This window comes from Oncorhynchus kisutch, unplaced genomic scaffold, assembly GCF_002021735.2.
Source record: "Oncorhynchus kisutch isolate 150728-3 unplaced genomic scaffold, Okis_V2 scaffold3984, whole genome shotgun sequence".
NCBI classification, from domain to species: Eukaryota; Metazoa; Chordata; class Actinopteri; order Salmoniformes; family Salmonidae; genus Oncorhynchus; species Oncorhynchus kisutch.
This window is the reverse complement of record NW_022265929.1, coordinates 7,800-29,808: the sequence shown is the minus strand read 5'-3', so window position 1 is coordinate 29,808 and position 22,009 is coordinate 7,800. Positions and strand designations below refer to the sequence as shown.

The following is a 22,009-nucleotide window of genomic DNA, read 5'->3' as shown; positions in this document are numbered from 1 at the left end:
ATGTGGCTGTGGCTAGGGATGCCAACCACACCAGTCATCCATGTCGTAATGTGGCTGTGGCTAGGGATGCCAACCACACCAGTCATCCATGTCGTAATGTGGCTGTGGCTAGGGATACCAACCACACCAGTCATCCATGTCGTAATGTGGCTATGGCTAGGGATGCCAACCACACCAGTCATCCATGTCGTAATGTAGCTGTGACTAGGGATGCCAGGTTGCCAACCACACCAGTCATCCATGTCGTAATGTGGCTGTGGCTAGGGATGCCAACCACACCAGTCATCAATGTCGTAATGTAGCTGTGACTAGGGATGCCAGGATGCCAACCACACCAGTCATCTATGTCGTAATGTGGCTGTGGCTAGGGATGCCAACCACACCAGTCATCCTTGTCGTAATGTGGCTGTGGCTAGGGATGCCAGGATGCCAACCACACCAGTCATCCATGTCGTAATGTGGCTGTGGCTAGGGATGCCAGGATGCCAACCACACCAGTCATCCATGTTGTAATGTGGCTGTGGCTAGGTATGCCAACCACACCAGTCATCCATGTCGTAATGTGGCTGTGGCTAGGGATGCCAGGATGCCAACCACACCAGTCAGCCATGTCGTAATGTGACTGTGGCTAGGGATGCCAAGATGCCAACCACACCAGTCATCCATGTCGTAATGTGGCTGTGGCTAGGGATGCCAGGATGCCAACCACACCAGTCATCCATGTCGTAATGTGGCTGTGGCTAGGTATGCCAGGATGCCAACCACACCAGTCATCCATGTCGTAATGTGGCTGTGGCTAGGGATGCCAAGATGCCAACCACACCAGTCATCCATGTCATAATGTGGCTGTGGCTAGGGATGCCAAGATGCCAACCACACAAGTCATCCATGTCGTAATGTGGCTGTGGCTAGGGATGCCAAACACACCAGTCATCCATGTCGTAATGTGACTTGTGGTTAGGGATGCCAACCACACCAGTCATCCATGTCGTAATGTGGCTGTGGCTAGGGATGCCAACCACACCAGTCATCCATGTCGTAATGTGGCTGTGGCTAGGGATGCCAGGATGCCAACCACACCAGTCATCCATGTCGTAATGTGGCTGTGGCTAGGGATGCCAGGATGCCAACCACACCAGTCATCCATGTCGTAATGTGGCTGTGGCTAGAGATGCCAAGATGCCAACCACACCAGTCATCCATGTCGTAATGTGACTGTGGTTAGGGATGCCAACCACATCCGTCATCCATGTCGTAATGTGGCTGTGGCTAGGGATGCCAGGATGCCAACCACACCAGTCATCCATGTCGTAATGTGACTGTGGCTAGGGATGCCAAGATGCCAACCACACCAGTCATCCATGTCGTAATGTGGCTGTGGCTAGGGATGCCAACCACACCAGTCATCCATGTCGTAATGTGGCTGTGGCTAGGGATGCCAACCACACCAGTCATCCATGTCGTAATGTGGCTGTGGCTAGGGATGCCAGGATGCCAACCACACCAGTCATCCATGTCGTAATGTGGCTGTGGCTAGGGATGCCAACCATACCCATCACCCAAGGCACTGCTAGGCAGACAGACAGTCTCTCTAATTCTCTCACTTATCCTTTATTACCTCCCTCCTTCCCTCCACCCTCCCTTCCCTCCACTTTCCCTCGCTCCCCCTTCCCTCGCTCCCTCCTCCTCTCGCTCCCTCCTCCTACCTCTACTTCCCTACCTCTCTATTTATTTCTCTCCTTCCTTCAGTCTGTTCTCTAATGGACAGCATGGTTGACCAGTTCATGGTTCTAATTATTTCTGTAGTCTAGATGTTCTCATCGTGAGTTCTCCCTAGATCTACTGGTTACTGTCGTTTCCTCTACCTATCTCCCCACACGCACGCACACACACACACGCACCACTCACTCACTCAATGCGTTTGAAGTATTTTCCTTCAGTAGAACTGTGATATGTAATATGGTAATTTACCAGATGCTTTTATCTAGAACGTACATAACATTGAGCCATTGGAACCATTGGATGGTAGTAGCTGCGTGTGTGTGTGTGTACTCTATACTCTACCTGTGGTTCTTATCTTCCATCTGTAGTGTGTAGAACATGTCATTGGAGAGCAGGGCGCGGGTGTGTGTGTGGGCAGCGTTCTCCCCCCACTTCAGTTTCAGACTCTGGGGGCCGGCAGCCGAACATTCCAAAGGAGGAGGAGCCGGAGGGAGGGGGCGTGTCCTAGCCACCAGGGGTGGGCTCAACGGGCCACAGCCAATCACATTCACCGCTTGGATCTGCACACTGAGAGAGAAAGAGAGAGAGAGGGGTTAGGATAAATTGAGTGTGTGAAAGTTAGTTTGTCCATAACCAGTTTGGGTGTGTGTGTGTCTGTGTGTGTGTGTTTGTATTAGTATTTATTAGGGATCCCCATTATTTCCTGCAGCAGCTACTCTTCCTGGGGTCCAAACACATTAAGGCACTTCCATCACACATAAAACAGAAGATCAATCAGTCCATCATAGAACATTATTACACCACTACACATCTACAATACAAACTGTACGGTCTGTGTGTCTGAGTACTAATGTTGGTTAATAGCAGAAGAGAGGCAGCATTAGAGGTGCTATAATGATGGGTGTTTTCCTCTGTCCATTGCGTCATGACTGACCCCTAACCTCACCTAGCCGGCATCCATCTAACCCAGTCTCTCATGACTGATATTTTCCGTTCCCCAAAACAAGTCACGCCTTGCAAAAATCTGCAACCTTTCAATAAATTCCCTGGTTCTCCTGAAATCCCGGTTGGAGGATTCCTGGAATCAGGGGGTAATAAGCAAGAACTCTGGAATGCTCCAACAGGATTTCTGGAAAACCAGGGAATTTGGCAACCCTAGTCATGCCTTTCAACATCATCCCTATGGAATGACTAGGAATAGAGAGAAATATAAAGAGGAATAGCAATCACATCAACCTCAATCATCTAGAGTCATCTCATCCAGTATATTACAGTTATAACGCTGTATTAGATCTGTTCTCAGACCTGTTCAGACAGTTCCTTATCCTCTATGGCCCTCTATGGATAGTAATGGCCAGTCCTGAATGACACGTCAGGAATATATTATGTCTGGTAAGATGAGGACTTACTGTGTTGTTGTTCCATCTATTTTCTGTTGTTTACTAGAGTCCCTCCACTGTCCTGTTGTCTTTTCCAGGAACCCTCCTCTCTCTCTCTCTCTGGACAATCTCACTTCCTTTCCCTCACTCTCTCCCCCTCTCTCTCTGTCTGGACGATCTTGCTTCCTTTCCCTCACTCTCTCCTCCTCTCTCTCTGTCTGGACGATCTTGCTTCCTTTCCCTCACTCTCTCCCCCTCTCTCTCTCTGTCTGGACTATCCCACTTCCTTTCCCTCACTCTTTCCCCCTCTCTCTCTCTCTCTGGACAATCTTGCTTCCTTTCCCTCACACTCTCCCCTCTCTCTCTCTCTCTCTCTGGACGATCTTGCTTCCTTTCCCTCACTCTCTCCCCCTCTCTCTGTGTCTGGACGATCTTGCTTCCTTTCCCTCACTCTCTCCTCCTCTCTCTCTGTCTGGACGATCTTGCTTCCTTTCCCTCACTCTCTCCTCCTCTCTCTCTCTGTCTGGACGATCTTGCTTCCTTTCCCTCACTCTCTCCTCCTCTCTCTCTGTCTGGACGATCTTGCTTCCTTTCCCTCACTCTCTCCCCCTCTCTCGCTCTGTCTGGACGATCCCACTTCCTTTCCCTCACTCTTTCCCCCTCTCTCTCTCTCTCTGGACAATCTTGCTTCCTTTCCCTCACACTCTCCCCTCTCTCTCTCTCTCTCTCTCTCTCTCTCTCTGGACGATCTTGCTTCCTTTCCCTCACTCTCTCCCCCTCTCTCTGTGTCTGGACGATCTTGCTTCCTTTCCCTCACTCTCTCCTCCTCTCTCTCTGTCTGGACGATCTTGCTTCCTTTCCCTCACTCTCTCCTCCTCTCTCTCTCTGTCTGGACGATCTTGCTTCCTTTCCCTCACTCTCTCCTCCTCTCTCTCTGTCTGGACGATCTTGCTTCCTTTCCCTCACTCTCTCCCCCTCTCTCGCTCTGTCTGGACGATCCCACTTCCTTTCCCTCACTCTTTCCCCCTCTCTCTCTCTCTCTGGACAATCTTGCTTCCTTTCCCTCACACTCTCCCCTCTCTCTCTCTCTCTCTCTCTCTCTCTCTGGACGATCTTGCTTCCTTTCCCTCACTCTCTCCCCCTCTCTCTGTGTCTGGACGATCTTGCTTCCTTTCCCTCACTCTCTCCTCCTCTCTCTCTGTCTGGACGATCTTGCTTCCTTTCCCTCACTCTCTCCTCCTCTCTCTCTCTGTCTGGACGATCTTGCTTCCTTTCCCTCACTCTCTCCCCCTCTCTCTGTGTCTGGACGATCTTGCTTCCTTTCCCTCACTCTCTCCTCCTCTCTCTCTGTCTGGACGATCTTGCTTCCTTTCCCTCACTCTCTCCTCCTCTCTCTCTCTGTCTGGACGATCTTGCTTCCTTTCCCTCACTCTCTCCCCCTCTCTCTGTGTCTGGACGATCTTGCTTCCTTTCCCTCACTCTCTCCTCCTCTCTCTCTGTCTGGACGATCTTGCTTCCTTTCCCTCACTCTCTCCTCCTCTCTCTCTCTGTCTGGACGATCTTGCTTCCTTTCCCTCACTCTCTCCTCCTCTCTCTCTGTCTGGACGATCTTGCTTCCTTTCCCTCACTCTCTCCCCCTCTCTCTGGACGATCTTGCTTCATTTCCCTCACTCTCTCCTCCTCTCTCTCTCTGTCTGGACGATCTTGCTTCCTTTCTCTCTCTGTCTGGACAATCTTCTCTCTCTCTCTCATTACCTTAATTATTTTACTGTCTGACATTTACCAACATTAGCCTTTTCCTGATGACACACACACACACACACACACACACACACACACACACACACACACACACACACACACACACACACACACACACACACACACACACACACACACACACACACACACACACACACACTAAGTGGTTGACACCTTCTCCTAGTTCCTCATTGATCATAACAGAGTATTTTAGATGCAGACACCAGTTGACAGTTCCAGTCAACCAGAGGGAGAGAATGAAAGAGAGAGAGACAGAAGAGGACAGAATGAAGGAGAGAGAGGGAGGGAGGGTTAGATGGTGAAGATGAGAATAGTTTTGAGTATCAGATAATTAAATCTATCCTTCCTCTGGTCCTCTTTGTTTTATCCTTGTTAAATTGAAAACACTAAAACTATGTCTGAGACACTAAGATGAACAAACACTTTCCTATCAAAAAAAGAGAATGTGTTTTTACACTGATCGCCCTATGGAGGTGTCTTGATTAGAGGTCGACCGATTAATCGGAATGGCCGATTAATTATTTACACCGTCATTTAATATTTACCAATCTTGCAACCTTAAAGTTAACTAGTCCAACGCAATAACGACCTGCCTCTCTCTCGTTGCACTCCACAAGGAGACTGCCTGTTACGCAAATGCAGTAAGCCAAGGTAAGTTGCTAGCTAGCATTAAACTAATCTTGTAAAAAACAATCAATCATAATCACTAGTTAACTACACATGGTTAGCCTCCCGGGTGGCGCAGTGGTTAAGGGCGCTGTACTGTGGCGCCAGCTGTGCCACCAGAGACTCGCGCCCAGGGTTCACGCCCAGGCTCTGTCGTAACCGGCCGCGACCAGGTCCGTGGGGCGACGCACAATTGGCGTAGCGTCGTCTGGGTTAGGAAGGGTTTGGCCGGTAGGGATATCCTTGTCTCATCGAGCACCAGCGACTCCTGTGGCGGGCCGGGCACAGTGCACGCTAACCAAGGTTGCCAGGTGCACGGTGTTTCCTCTGACACATTGGTACGGCTGGCTTCCGGGTTGGATGCGCACTGTGTTAAGACTTTCAACCTTCGTCTCTCCCGAGAGTACGGGAGTTGTAGCAATGAGACAAGATAGTAACTACTAACAATTGGATACCACGAAATTGGGGAGAAAAAGGGGGTAAAAAAACAACAACAAACAACTACACATGGTTGATGATATTACACATGGTTGATGATATTACTGTTTATAATATAATCTGACTGACAAGTATCTAAGTATCTGTTGGCACTTTCGTGCGTTTTTCCAGCAGCTCTTCGTTGTGCGTCAAGCATTGCGCTGTTTATGACTTCAAACCTATCAACTCCCGAGATGAGGCTGGAGTAACAGAAGTGAAATGGCTAGCTAGTTAGCGCACGCTAATAGTGTTTCAAACTTCACTCGCTCTGAGCCTTGGTGTGGTTGTTTCCCTTGCTCTGCATGGGTAACGCTGCTTCGATGTGGTGGCTGTTGTCATTGTGTTGCTGGTTAAAGCCCAGGGAGGAGTGAGGAGAGGGACGGAAGCTATACTGTTACACTGGTAATACTAAAGTGCCTATAAGAACATCCAATAGTCAGAGGATCATGAAATACAAATGGTATAGAGCAGGGGTGTCAAACTCAAATACCCAGTGGGCCAAAATGTAAAACCTGAACAAAGTCACGGGCCAACATTGAACAAATTAACCTTTTAATATGGACCCAAACAAGTTTTGCTTTAACATTGAATATGGAACAAGCATCGCTTATTACCATACAATATATAATTTAATAGTGGAGACATGCAAAATCGAATTTCAAATGAAAAAACACATCAATGGCATTCATTTATTAAATAAATAACATTTAAATAAAAATTGTATGCCTCTTTTCTATTTGCAGCCTTCTGATTTAAATACCAAAATAAACTTTTTCCACTGGCTAATAATTTTACAAATAAAATGATAATAAATCAATCAACCATTCAAGCCCATGCCTTGTAGCAAGAAAAAGTGCATAAAGAAAACGTTAATTATTGCACACTGGTCTAATCTGATGTGCCCAAGCCAGATACCTGGCATCTCTTCTTGGATGCTAGTTCATCAATGCCTGGGCTCAAGCTCTGAGCTGAAGAAATCCTCAGTATCGAGCGAAGATGTTCATCAGTCAGACGTCTCCTGTGAGTTGTTTTGGTCATCTTCATCGAGGAGAAAAGTTGCTTGCATAGATAAGTGCTGCCGAACATGGAGAGCATCTGAGCAGCTTGGGTGTGGAGCTGAGGCATTGTGTCAGGGATGAACCGTGGAAACTGTGCGGCGCCCACAGCATCATACTTTGACTTCAGCGTGTCGTTGCACTGGAGTTCAATCAGCTCCATTTGGATGTTGGTTGGTGCATTTTCCACATCAACTGCGAAGGGATTACTAAGCAGTTCAAACTTGCATTTCTGGGCATCGAAGTCGGCAAATCGCCGGCTAAACTCAGCGGCGAGAACACTGAGTTTTTCAGCAAACTGTGCGCATGGGAACACGGCGGTAGAGATCAGCGCTCTTATGGATTGGCAGCAGGGAAAATGGCAAGGGTTTCCTTGCAGCATCTGATTCTCCCACAGGCACAGTTTAGTTTTGAAGGCCCTCACTGCAGCGTACATGTCTGTGATGATGCGCCCCCTGCCCCTGAAGCTGCAGGTTCAGCGCATCGAATTGGCTCGAGATGTCAGACAAAGGCCAGCTCACACAGGAACTTTTGCTCCCGGAGCTCTGCTGTATCCTTCCCTTTGGTTTCCAGGAATTGACATGTTTCCTCACGCAGCTCGAAACATCTGTTCAGTACTTTTCCTCTGCTTAGCCATCTCACCTCTGTGTGATACGGCACGTCTGCGTATTCCGAACCACACTCCTCCAGAAAAGATTTAAACTGGCGGTGATTTAGACCTTTGGCTCTTATAAAGTTAACTACCTGTGTTACTGTGGTCATAACATGTTCCATCTTTAGGGCTTTGGCACACAGTGCTACCTGATGTATGATGCAGTGGTAAACAGTTAGCTCACCTGCACAGTTCTCTTCCCGCATCTTCTCCCGAACCATGCCCACCAGTCCACTCTTTTTACCGCACATCGCTGGCGCACCATCTGTCGTTAATCCAACGAGTTTATCCCACGGCAGCTTTATTTCAGTTACACATTTGGAAACCTCCTCAAAGATTTCCTTTCCTGTGGTTGTGCCATGCATTGATTTGAATTCTAATAGCTCCTCCGTAACACACAGATTTGAGTCCACTCCACGGATGAAGACTGACAGCTGAGCAGTATCAGATGCGTCGCAGCTCTCATCCACAGCGAGGGAGAACGCCACAAAATCTTTCCCCTTTTCCATCAGCTGGTCATACAGATTGGTGGCAAGATCACATGTGCGATCAGCTACTGTGTTCCTGCTCAGGCTCACGTTTGAAAATGCTTGTTTTTTCTCTGGGCATACGAGGTCACAAACCTTCATCATGCACTTTTTCATGAACTCTCCCTCATTAAAGGGCCGGGCTGATTTTGCAATCTCTGCTGCCACTATATAACTAGCCTTTACAGCAGCCTCGCTTTGTGATGTGGCTTTTTTAAACATATTCTGTTGTGAAACCAAACTTCTTTTCATCTCCTCTACTTTCTGGCTCCTTTGAGTCATGTCCAGGTCCTTGTATTTGTCATGGTGTTTCGTTTCATAGTGTCGTCTAATGTTGTACTCCTTACTTACAGCCACGTTGACTCCACAAACAAGACAAACAGGTTTGTCTTTTACATATGTAAACAGATATTCTGCCTCCCACTTGTCCAGAAAGCTCCTGTTTTCTGCCTTTCTTTTCGCCATTTTTGGGAAGGGTTAGCTCGCTGACAGTTGTAGCGTCTATGTTGCTATGACTACTGTCACAGAGGAGAGAGCGTTTCTGGGTCCTGTCCTGATTGGCGCGCGAAAACAGCAGAGCATTATGGGATTCGTAGTATTAGTGGTGAATGCGCTGTATAATACCGGCGGGCCAGCTCTAGTAGTAATTTGGTATTGTCTCGCGGGCCAAATATAATTACCCCGCGGGCCAAATTTGGCCCATGGGCCAGAGTTTGACACCCATGGTATAGAGAGAAATAGTCCTATAATTCCTATTATAACTACAATCTAAAACTTCTTACCAGGGAATATTGAAGACTCATGTTAAAAGGAACCACCAGCTTTCATATGTTCTCATGATCTGAGCAAGGAACTAAAACGTTAGCTTTCTTACATGGCACATATTGCAGCTTTTTTGGTCCTCCAATAATCGGTATCGAAAAATCATAATCGGTCGACCTCTAGTCTTGATATGAATCAGTATCCAGGGGAAATGGACTGTAACCAATCAGATGTTTGATGGATACACATGCAAATGCACTCAAATACATAAGAGGGACAGTATTACCCAGTCAGTAGTGTTATTCTAACTCAACTAGGTAAGAAAAACAGTGACAATAACAGCCACACACACACACGCATATACAGATCTACAAACATTTGCTAACATGAATAGCCGCACACACCCATAGACACACACTTTACTCATTGTCTCACAGAATCACAAACGCTTAGTGAGAACAATAACCAATCACACAACTCCCTTACTTAATTCCTAGAAACACACGGTATGATTACTGCTATTAGTGCTGCTAAGTGGACCATCATCATCTCAATTACAACCCTGAACATTCTGCTGGGACTGGAAATAGTGTGTGTGTGTGTGTACCTGTACTGGCTGTCTGGCTGAAGGTCAGTGACCAGGTGACTGGTTCCTGTATCCACGGTAATGAGTTGATCGTCCAGACTGATGATGTAAGACGTTATATCCGCCCCATTACAGTTAGGCTCCTCCCACTTCAGGAAGAGGCAGGTGGAGGGGGACTGTTCTGATTGGAGCTGGTCAAGCAGGAAGAAAGAAGAGACTGCGTCGGGATTAGTCGCTGGAGTCTGGAAGGTCATCTGTTCACTGTAAGGCCCCGCCCCCGCTTGGTTCACCGCCTGGCGAGGTGGAGAGAGAAAGAGAGAGTGAGTGAGAGAGATAGAGAGACAGAGCGAGTGAAAGACAGAGAGAGTGAGAGACAGAGAGACCAAGAGAGAGATTTTAGTTTTAAATCATCTTTATTGGGTCTGGGAGCCCACAACACACTCACTCATCTAAAACCATGGTTACACATCAATTAAAAGCACAACACCAAATCCTCCTCCACAGTAACTAAACAGAACAGCCCTTGAATACCCCATATACTCATAAACAGTTTGTAATAGGTAAACTCAACCCTCAGTCTCACTGCCAACATTCTCACCACATCCACAGACCCCTGTCCCTGAATACTGTTCTTTCAGGTCTTCCATATTGCTAATTTAGCTGCCCCTGACACAAACTAAAGCAAAATAACTACACCCCTTCGACTAAACCTGTACTTTAGCCCAAATATAAACAGTTGGGAAGAGAAAACCTCTCCCAGAGCTGAGAAGTGATCAGGTCAATCATCCCAACCAACCTGGGACACTGTAAAAACAGATGTGCCAGAGTTTCAGACTCAGCAGAGAATGGACACCCTTCCCCAACACTAGGATCCAGGTGTACCAGATGCATGTTGGTGGCTATATCCAAATGTATTATCCTCCATTGGAGGTCAGCTGTCTTCTTATCAATAGGCAGTTTGTATAATGATCGCCAACATCCCTTTGGGGAGGCACCTGGACCAAACACACCCTCCCACCTCGTCGATTTTACCCCTTCCAGGGAAGAGGTATGGGACACTTTTAAACAGATTTTGTACATGGCCTTCTTTCCCACCTCCTTGGACTCCCCAGCTCCGGGGTATCGAAGGAAAGCAGCATCCCCACATCCTCCTCTAATGTCCCCACCGCAGCACTAACATTCAGCGCAGGGAACACATAATCCAGACCCTCTGTCCACCGATGAGAGTTGGAAGTATCAGTCGCATGCTGCCGATGAAGTACTGGCAAGGAATCACAGACCTCAGCAACGACCTTCCTCAGTAGGCGAGATGATCAGATCCCCCCCCTCTTTCTCCCAGCTCTTCCAACAATCTGCTCCTGCTCCGCATCAGATGACCCAGCTTAGTACACCCCACACCTAACAGGCATGAACGTAGGCTGGCTGAACCCAGAGCACAGGACTGGATGGCAGTGTTGTGAAAAAGAGGCTCTTCAAAAAGCCACATCCCTGGTGGCGTGCAGGCCTTACGGGACTTGACAAAACCTCTCCAAGCCTGCATAACAGACTCATAAAATGGAGCCAGGCCAGGCAAATCACCCCCCTTCCAGCTTTAAGAGGAAAAGGTGCTTGTCTAAGCCCAAACAGCCCGCTCTCCTCATCAATGTGTAGGCTGTTTCGACCCAGCTAGAACCGTCTCTGTACAACAATCTCTGGGCTGCTTGGAGCCGGAAAGCCATGATTCTAGAGGAAATGTCCACCAGGCCTTGCCCACCCTCGTACAGTGGCAGGTACAGGGCTGCAGCTTTAATCCAGTGTTGTCCAGACCAGAAGAAATTGACAAGGATCCTCTGAAGCTCTTGTATCAGACCACCCGGTGGCTGTAAAATCATTAGTCTGTGCCACAGTGTAGAGGCAGCAAGATTATTAGCTACCAGTACCCTTCCTCTATAAGACAGCAGGGGTAGCGCGCATTTCCACCGTGACAGTCTGGCATACACTTTCTCCACTACACCCTCCCAGTTCTTTTTCTGAAATACATCAGAGCCTAGAAACCCCCCCCCCCAAAGTCTTCATCCCATCTCTGCCCCACGAAGCCCCCCTGCTAACCGTGGAGCAGACCCCGTAAGCTGACCTGCCCACAGCGATTCACTCTTTTCCCAATTGACTCTAGCTGAGAAGGCCCCCTCATACACCTTTAGAGCGTTTGAGAGAACCTTAACATCCTCATCCCCTGTAATAAAAACGGTCAGGTCATCTGCAGATACAGACAGTGCTATCATAGGTCCCTTCATAACCCCTGGCTCAGAGAAACCCGTTAGCCTCACTCTTAAAAAACAAGCATTGGTTCAATTGCCAGACAATATAACTGTCCTGAAATTGGGCATCCCTGCCTGATGCCCCTTTGGACAGGGATGGGGCAACTCAAACCACCCCCCACCTTCACCATACATGAGGCCCCAGCATACAGTAAACTCATCCAAGACACACAAAAAAACATCTCCAAACCCAAAGGCTTTCATTGTTTTGAACAAGTGCTGGTGGTCCACATGGTCAAAAGCCTTCCCCTGATCCAAAGAAAGTAAACCCACATTCCCATCAGACAGTTTACACATATCTAAAACATATCTTATTAGAAACAAGTCATCAACAATAGAGTGGTCAGGTACACAGTAAGACGGGAACTTATGGACCAACAGCCCCAGATACTCTTTCAACCTCCCCCTATCCACATCGATGGAACAGTAGTGGAGAGGGTAGCAAGTTTTAAGGTCCTCGGCATACACATCACAGACAAACTGAATTGGTCCACTCACACAGACAGCATCGTGAAGAAGGCGCAGCAGCGCCTCTTCAACCTCAGGAAGCTGAAGAAATTCGGCTTGTCACCAAAAGCACTCACAAACTTCTACAGATGCACAATCGAGAGCATCCTGTCAGGCTGTATCACCGCCTGGTACGGCAACTGCTCCGCCCACAACCGTAAGGCTCTCCAGAGGGTAGTGAGGTCTGCACAACGCATCACCGGGGGCAAACTACCTGCCCTCCAGGACACCTACACCACCCGATGCTACAGGAAGGCCATAATCAAGGACATCAACCACCCGAGCCACTGCCTGTTCACCCCGCTGTCATCCAGAAGGCGAGGTCAGTACAGGTGCATCAAAGCTGGGACCGAGAGACTGAAAAACAGCTTCTATCTCAAGGCCATCAGACTGTTAAACAGCCACCATTAACATTGAGTGGCTGCTGCCAACACACTGTCAATGACACTGACTCAACTCCAGCCACTTTAATTATGGGAATTGATGGGAAATGATGTAAATATATCACTAGCCACTTTAAACAATGCTACCTTATATAATGTTACTTACCCTACATTATTCATCTCATATGCATACGTATATACTGTACTCTATATCATCGACTGCATCCTTATGTAATACATGTATCACTAGCCACTTTAACTATGCCACTTTGTTTACATACTCATCTCATATGTTATACTGTACTCGATATCATCTACTGTATCTTGCCTATGCTGCTCTGTACCATCACTCATTCATATATCCTTATGTACATATTCTTTATCCCCTTACACTGTGTATAAGACAGTAGTTTTTTGGAATTGTTAGTTAGATTACTTGTTCGTTATTACTGCATTGTCGGAACTAGAAGCACAAGCATTTCGCTACACTCGCATTAACATCTGCTAACCATGTGTATGTGACAAATAAAATTTGATTTGATTTTGAACCTGTTTGAGAGACATTTAGATACAATTTTATATTCTGCGTACAGCAATGCAACAAGTCGCCAATTAGTTATGAGCCAAATCCCCCCTTTTTTGGCAACAATGAAAGCACTGCACATTGACAGGATACAGGAAGAGAACACTCATGAAAAGATTCACACACCACTTCATAAAAATCCTCCCCAATAGACCCCCAAAAGTGCTTCTATAACTCAGATGGTAAACCATCGATACCAGTGGCTCAGCCTGATTAGAGCTGCATGACTGCTGTGGACAGCTCCTGCAGCGTAATGTCAGAGTCCAAAGCAACTCTCTGCTCAGAGCCCAAATGAGGAAGACTCTGAACAACTGTTCAGCACACAGAGAATCACAATCCTCCGCCTTATAGAGGGCAGAGTAAAAATCCACCCCATGTTGGCGCATTTCACTGTCATCCGTGCTCACCTTCTCATCAGGGAGACGAAGGCAGACCGTCTGTTTACATTGCAATGTCCACTGTCCTAGGTTTAAAAAAAGCACTAGGAGCATCCATATCCTTGAGGCTAGCATAACGAGACCTAATCAAGGCACCCTTCACTCTTTCATGTAAAAATGACCTCAGTTCATGTCTCTTGTCCTGTAAGTTCATAACTAGTCTGGGGTCATTCTGAGTGAGCAACTTCAATTCAATAGATTTGATGTCCTGATCAAGGGCCCTGATTGTCTCTTTAACTTCAGTTTGAGACAGAGCAGTATACTGTTGACAAAACACTCATATTTGGGCCTTCCCAACCTCCCACCATTGTCTCTAGAACCTCCCACCATTGTCTCAAGGACTCAAAATTCCCTTTTGTAATCCTCCATTTTTCCCAAAACAATAAAAACCTTTCACAAAACATGACATCATGTAACAACTTAACATTAAAATACCAGTAAGGTGATGACCTTCGTGCACAAGTGAATATCAACAGTAACAATATGGTGATCAGAGAAACCCACAGGAGTAATATCACACCTTCCAACCCGACTACAGTAGTGATCAGATACATACAACCTGTCTAACCTTCCAACCCTACTACAGTAGTGATCAGATACATACAACCTGTCTAACCTTCCAACCCTACTACAGTAGTGATCAGATGCATACAACCTGTCTAACCTTCCAACCCTACTACAGTAGTGATCAGATACATACAACCTGTCTAACCTTCCAACCCTACTACAGTAGTGATCAGATGCATACAACCTGTCTAACCTTCCAACCCTACTACAGTAGTGATCAGATGCATACAACCGTTGCGAGGACCACCTCTCTCTACATCAGTGGGCCCAGGCGTTACGAGGACCACCTGCGCCCCTCCCTCCACTTTCTCCCTTTTTGGGCAAGCATATCGCTTATGGCCAACATCCCCACACTCAAAACACCGTTGACTACTAGCATAAGCCGTATACAGTCTGTTGTCATACTTGACTTTAAACGATAACTCTAAAGTCTGCTCTGTTGACTCCAAAAACATAAACACCTGTCGCCGAAACGACATAACCTGTTTCAATGCCGGGTGTTTGAAATGACATAACCTGTTTCAATGCCGGGTGTTTGAAATGACATAACCTGTTTCAATGCCGGGTGTTTGAAACGACATAACCTGTTTCAATGCCGGGTGATTGAAACGACATAACCTGTTTCAATGCCGGGTGTTTGAAACAACATAACCTGTTTCAATGCCGGGTGTTTGAAACGACATAACCTGTTTCAATGCCGGGTGTTTGAAAAGACATAACCTGTTTCAATGCCGGGTGTTTGCAACCCAATGGGACAACCTTAATTAAATTTGCAAACTTCCCATACCGCAATAACTCGCGCTCCAATAGCTCAAAAGCAGCGTAACTTGAATAAACATTCCTTTAAGAAGTACACCATGCTCAACCATCCGATCTACAAGGTGCTCTTCTTTAAGAAGCACACCATGCTCAACCATCCGATCTACAAGACACTCTTCTTTAAGAAGTACACCATGCTCAACCATCCGATCTACAAGACACTCTTCTTTAAGAAGTACACCATGCTCAACCATCCGATCTACAAGACACTCTTCTTTAAGAAGTACACCATGCTCAACCATCCGATCTACAAGACACTCTTCTTTAAGAAGTACACCATGCTCAACCATCCGATCTACAAGACACTCTTCTTTAAGAAGTACACCATGCTCAACCATCCGATCTACAAGACACTCTTCTTTAAGAAGTACACCATGCTCAACCATCCGATCTACAAGACGCTCTTCTTTAAGAAGTACACCATGCTCAACCATACGATCAACCAGACGCTCGTCTTTAAGAAAAAACACCACTGCTTTATTCATCCGTGACGCATAAGCAACATTCTCGTATCATACCTTCTCTCCTATGGCGACCAGAAACTCCTCCACCGTGACAGTAGCTTCAGTAACACATCTAAAGCCATGCCGAAGTGACAGGGACTGCGTCCCCATGTGGGTCACCATCCCCGCCAAAACCAGGGTAATTTCAACACGAAAAAATATATATACTTAATTCTACCACAACAACTAAATAAAACTAATGATAACCTTAATCATGCAGAGGATGAAAAAAAGATGGCACCAAAAAAAGGAAACGTAAAAGAAAAACCAAGATATCTAACTCTACACAACACTCGCACTCACTCACACAATTCCCAGCATGCACCAAACACACTCAGCATGCAGAGAGAGAGAAAGCTGTAGTGTTTGCTTTTTAAATGGTTTATTACCATACTCAGAAATAAAGACATATCATTAAGTGGTCTGACAAACACACACACACTGCTAATGTTGTTATTGTCCTATGCGACCTCTCTAGTCTCCTAATAACATCAGTGATATAAACCACATAGATGAGTCATAAAGAAATCAGCCATAAAATCAACTAGAAAATAAATCACGAGTCCTACAACGGGGCAGTGTGTGTGCGAGAGAGGGTGTGTGGTGTGTGTCTACATACGTTTGTGTGTGTATGTGTGACAGCGGGGTGCATAAACTAAAATCTATCAAGCTCAACCTTTCCTTGACCTTCACAGACAGTTTGACAGTCAGATCTAGAGCCCAATCACCTTATTATAAGATGTTGTTAGCGAATGTACATGTGTGTGTCTTTAGTCTACAGCAGTAGTGTGTGTGTAGTCTACAGCAGTAGTGTGTGTGTAGTCTACAGTAATAGTGTGTGTGTGTAGTCTACAGCAATAGTGTGTGTGTCTGTGTAGTCTACAGCAACAGTGTGTGTGTGTGTAGTCTACAGCAATAGTGTGTGTGTGTGTAGTCTACAGCAGTAGTGTGTGTGCAGTCTACAACAATAGTGTGTGTGTGTGTGTAGTCTACAGCAGTAGTGTGTGTGTGTAGTCTACAGCAATAGCGGGTATCTGTAATCTACAGCAGTAGTGTGTGTGTGTGCGCGTGTACCTGTAGTCTACAGCAGTAGTGTGTGTGTACCTGTAGTCTACAGCAGTAGTGTGTGTGTGTACCTGTAGTCTACAGCAGTAGTGTGTGCGTGTACCTGTAGTCTACAGCAGTAGTGTGTGCGTGTACCTGTAGTCTACAGCAGTAGTGTGTGTGTGTACCTGTAGTCTACAGCAGTAGTGTGTGTGTACCTGTAGTCTACAGCAGTAGTGTGTGCGTGTACCTGTAGTCTACAGCAGTAGTGTGTGTGTGTACCTGTAGTCTACAGCAGTAGTGCGTGTACCTGTAGTCTACAGCAGTAGTGCGTGTACCTGTAGTCTACAGCAGTAGTGTGTGTACCTGTAGTCTACAGCAGTAGTGTGTGTACCTGTAGTCTACAGCAGTAGTGTGTGTACCTGTAGTCTACAGCAGTAGTGTGTGTGTGTGTGTGTGTGTGTGTGTGTGTGTGTGTGTGTGTGTGTGTGTGTGTGTGTGTGTGTGTGTGTGTACCTGCAGTCTACAGCAGTAGTGTGTGTGTACCTGTAGTCTACAGCAGTAGTGTGTGTGTGTGTGTACCTGCCGTCTACAGCAGTAGTGTGTGTGTGTGTGTGTATATCTGTAGTAGTGTGTGTGTGTGTTCCTGCAGTCTACAGCAGTAGTGTGTGTATACCTGTAGTCTACAGCAGTAGTGTGTGTATACCTGTAGTCTACAGCAGTAGTGTGTTGCGGGGGTCAGGTCTGATACTTCACACTGGGTCTCTGGTCCACAGTAGATCAGCTCCATAGGCTCCTCCTCCCTGGACCAGTCCAGGCGATACTCTGATATGTCAGAGCCTGATCCTTCAGGACTCTACAACACACACAACCACAACGCAGAACCTTTTAGAACACATTACCAGATCAGAACACAGGAGAAACACACAGGACGGAACCAAACATCCAATCAGACCCATGTGTAATCTCTCTCTCTCTCTCTCTCCCTCCCTCCCTCCCTCTCTCGCATTATTACTTCCATTGTCAAAGTACACCTTTAGAAAAATAAAAAATATATATTTATATATAAATAAATGGTTGGACCAACAGCAATAATAATAGTAGTAGTGGACATGGGATTACCATTAACAACAACTACAATATTAATGAGAACAACAATACATTAAAGCCATGGTAGTAGACCAGTGTCAACATGACTGAGAAGACACATGACCTGGTAGTAGACCAGTGTCAACATGACTGAGAAGACACATGACCTGGTAGTAGACCAGTGTCAACATGACTGAGAAGACACATGACCTGGTAGTGGACCAGTGTCAACATGACTGAGAAGACACATGACCTGGTAGTAGACCAGTGTCAACATGACTGAGAAGACACATGACCTGGTAGTAGACCAGTGTCAACATGACTGAGAAGACACATGACCTGGTAGTAGACCAGTGTCAACATGACTGAGAAGACACATGACCTGGTAGTGGACCAGTGTCAACATGACTGAGAAGACACATGACCTGGTAGTAGACCAGTGTCAACATGACTGAGAAGACACATGACCTGGTAGTAGACCAGTGTCAACATGACTGAGAAGACACATGACCTGGTAGTGGACCAGTGTCAACATGACTGAGAAGACACATGACCTGGTAGTGGACCAGTGTCAACATGACTGAGAAGACACATGACCTGGTAGTAGACCAGTGTCAACATGACTGAGAAGACACATGACCTGGTAGTGGACCAGTGTCAACATGACTGAGAAGACACATGACCTGGTAGTAGACCAGTGTCAACATGACTGAGAAGACACATGACCTGGTAGTAGACCAGTGTCAACATGACTGAGAAGACACATGACCTGGTAGTGGACCAGTGTCAACATGACTGAGAAGACACATGACCTGGTAGTGGACCAGTGTCAACATGACTGAGAAGACACATGACCTGGTAGTAGACCAGTGTCAACATGACTGAGAAGACACATGACCTGGTAGTGGACCAGTGTCAACATGACTGAGAAGACACATGACCTGGTAGTAGACCAGTGTCAACATGACTGAGAAGACACATGACCTGGTAGTGGACCAGTGTCAACATGACTGAGAAGACACATGACCTGGTAGTAGACCAGTGTCAACATGACTGAGAAGACACATGACCTGGTAGTGGACCAGTGTCAACATGACTGAGAAGACACATGACCTGGTAGTAGACCAGTGTCAACATGACTGAGAAGACACATGACCTGGTAGTAGACCAGTGTCAACATGACTGAGAAGACACATGACCTGGTAGTAGACCAGTGTCAACATGACTGAGAAGACACATGACCTGGTAGTGGACCAGTGTCAACATGACTGAGAAGACACATGACCTGGTAGTAGACCAGTGTCAACATGACTGAGAAGACACATGACCTGGTAGTAGACCAGTGTCAACATGACTGAGAAGACACGGTATGAAAAGAAGACAAAACACGATGGGAAATATGGACATTACTTTGCACTTTTCACTGGCTGTCCCTCAGGTTGTGGCAGCAGGACACATATTTGGCTGCCAAAACTGCACATTTTGGCTTTTCACCCAATCATTTTATAGTTTCAAATTCTTTCTATTGAATTATAATTTTGGGAAAGAAATATTCTCTTAGGTCTGAGTATTTGTCACAGTGTAATAGGAAATGCAGCTCTCTCTCTCTACTCTCTCTCTTGTAATTTGGAGGCAGACTGAAGTGCATATTGTCTCTGTTCTAGATGGAAGTGTAGACAGAGTGTAAAGAAGATAGATAGACAGGCAGTACCTCCCAGCTGACTGTTAGACAGGTGGTGTTGTTCAGAGTGATGAGTGGCGCCACACACTGGCCTGGAGGACCCGCTGCTGTCATCACCTCCACCGCCTCAGAGTACTCTCCAAACTACAGGAGTAAACAGGAAACATACAGGTCACATGACAGGAAACACACCGGTCACATGACAGGAAACACACCGGTCACATGACAGGAAACACACCGGTCACATGACAGGAAACATACAGGTCACATGACAGGAAACATACAGGTCACATGACAGGAAACACACCGGTCACATGACAGGAAACACACAGGTCACATGACAGGAAACACACAGGTCACATGACAGGAAACATACAGGTCACATGACAGGAAACACACACACATTATAGGAAAAATAAAAACAATTCTAGTAGCAGGCTCACAAATGATAAAGTCTGTTTGATCAACCGTTGAATTAGATTTAGGCTCAGCTCAGATCGGGCGGATATGAAACTTTAATCAATCAAACATGACTTTTCGAGCATGACTATTCCTGCATTCAAATCATTTCTATGATTGCTAAATGGGGCAGAGTGCCTTGACATGGCTGTAGAATAGATAGAGGCTGCAGCAGATGGTTGATCAGAGCAGTGAACTGAAGACTGTCTGATTGGACTAAATACCAGCTGCTGGGAGAATTGGTCTCCAGTCGACTTTCTGTTTGTTCCTCTGTATGTCCTCGTTTTTGATGAGCACTTATCAGTTTGCTACTTTGATCAGACCGTGTGTGTGTCTGTGTGTGTGTGCGTGTGCGTAAGTGTGTTCGAGTACCCCTTGAACTAAGTCTGAATAGCACTCAGGGATGGACTGATCACATCAATTAGACTAGAGAATGTTTGTCTGCTTGCTTCTGGTCAGCGTTCATTAGGGTGTGTGTGTGTGTGTGTGTGTGTGTCTCACCCCAGCCTCGTTGGCAGCCCTCAGTCTGAAGTTGTAGGTTGCCCCCGGCAGCAGGCTACCCACACTGCACTGCAGCTCTGTCCCATTGTACACCTCACTGGGTTCAGAGTCGCCCTCTGATGATGTCATCTCCAGACTGAACATACACTCCTCACACACACCTTCTGATGTCAGGCCGTCTGGAAGAGGAGGGGAAGGGTCAGAGGGGAAAGAGAGAAGTGGGGGAGAAAAGTAGAAAGGGAGAGAGAGAGAGAGGTAGAGAGAGAGAGGGGGGGGTGGCAAGAGAGAGAAAGAGAGGTAGTGTGAGAGACAGGTAGAGAGAGAGGTAGAGAGAGAGGTAGAGGGGTAGTGTGAGAGAGAGGGGTAGAGAAAGGTAGAGAGAGAGGGGTAGAGAGAGGTAGAGAGAGAGAGGTAGAGAGAGAGGGGTAGAGAGAGAGAGATAGATAGAGAGGGGTAGAGAGAGAGCGAGAGAGGTAGAGAGAGAGCGGGAGAAAGAGGGAGAGAGAGAGAGAGAGAGCGAGAGAAAGAGACAGTGAGAGAGCGAGAGAGAGCGAGAGGGTAGTGAGAGAGACAGAGGCAGAGGACAAACATTTGAAAGAGCTGAGGCACCTAGTCAAATACAGCATAACAGAAGGAGGGTTTGAACTGTCTTTTCATCCACTCATTAGTGTTCTCTATGTGTTTCAGACAGCTTTATGGTGTTTATGACGCAGAGGAAGTCGAATAAAGGGGGGAAGAGAGGGAGCGAGATTGAAAAAGAGAGAGAACACAGTCCACTCAATTGTCCTTCAGTCTGTTTTTTAATGGGGAGTGTTAGTCTCCCGCACACACACACACACGCACACACGCACGAACATAAACACACACCTACACACATCTTAATGAGGAACATTTGCCACATTATATTGAGGCCTGCCCGATTCTAACTACTTTAATCACATAGAATGCAGCTGAATTAGACTACATTAGGCTACATTAAGGTTTAGATAGGCTGCATTAGAGTCGCAATAAAGCTGAATTAAAGTGAATTAGGTTTCTTAGAGTGGGTGCACAGTGTGTGTGTGTTGTAACAAGGTCGTAATCAGGGTGTATTAGGTTGGGCGCAGTGAAGAGCAGAGAACAGCCAAAGGTTGATTTGACCTTCCAAAGTGTGTGTGTGTATGTGTGAATGTGTGTGTGTGTGTGTGTGTGTGTATGTGTGTGTGAGTATGTGTATGTGTGTATGTGTATGTGTATGTGTGTGTGTGTGTGTATGTGTATGTGTGTGTGAGTATGTATGTGTATGTGTGTATGTGTGTGTGAGTATGTGTATGTGTGTATGTGTGTGTGTGTGGTGTGTGTGTGTGTGTGTGTGTGTGTGTGTGTGTGTGTATGTGTGTGTATGTATGTGTGTATGTGTGTGTGAGTATGTGTATGTGTGTGTGTATGTGTGTGTATGTGTGTGTGTATGTGTGTGTGTGTGTGTGTGAGTATGTGTATGTGTGTGTGTATGTGTGTGTGTCTGTGTGTGTATGTGTATGTGTGTATGTGT

The 22,009-nt window shown here is 46.5% G+C and overlaps 1 protein-coding gene across 1 annotated transcript in view; it reads right to left on the bottom strand.

Moving 5' to 3' along the window:
* Positions 1 to 1,724: 1,724 nt before the first annotated feature.
* Positions 1,725 to 22,009, bottom strand: part of LOC116372980 (fibronectin type III domain-containing protein 3B-like) — a gene marked incomplete at its 5' end in the record, with an annotated part of 27,563 nt that continues 7,278 nt past the window's right edge. Inside the window, 5 exons of the mRNA XM_031821517.1 lie at positions 1,725 to 2,289; positions 9,630 to 9,901; positions 17,455 to 17,604; positions 19,549 to 19,662; positions 20,479 to 20,739. Of these exons, the coding sequence (XP_031677377.1) occupies positions 2,061 to 2,289; positions 9,630 to 9,901; positions 17,455 to 17,604; positions 19,549 to 19,662; positions 20,479 to 20,739 (1,026 nt within the window). The remainder of the gene's footprint in view (positions 2,290 to 9,629; positions 9,902 to 17,454; positions 17,605 to 19,548; positions 19,663 to 20,478; positions 20,740 to 22,009) is intronic.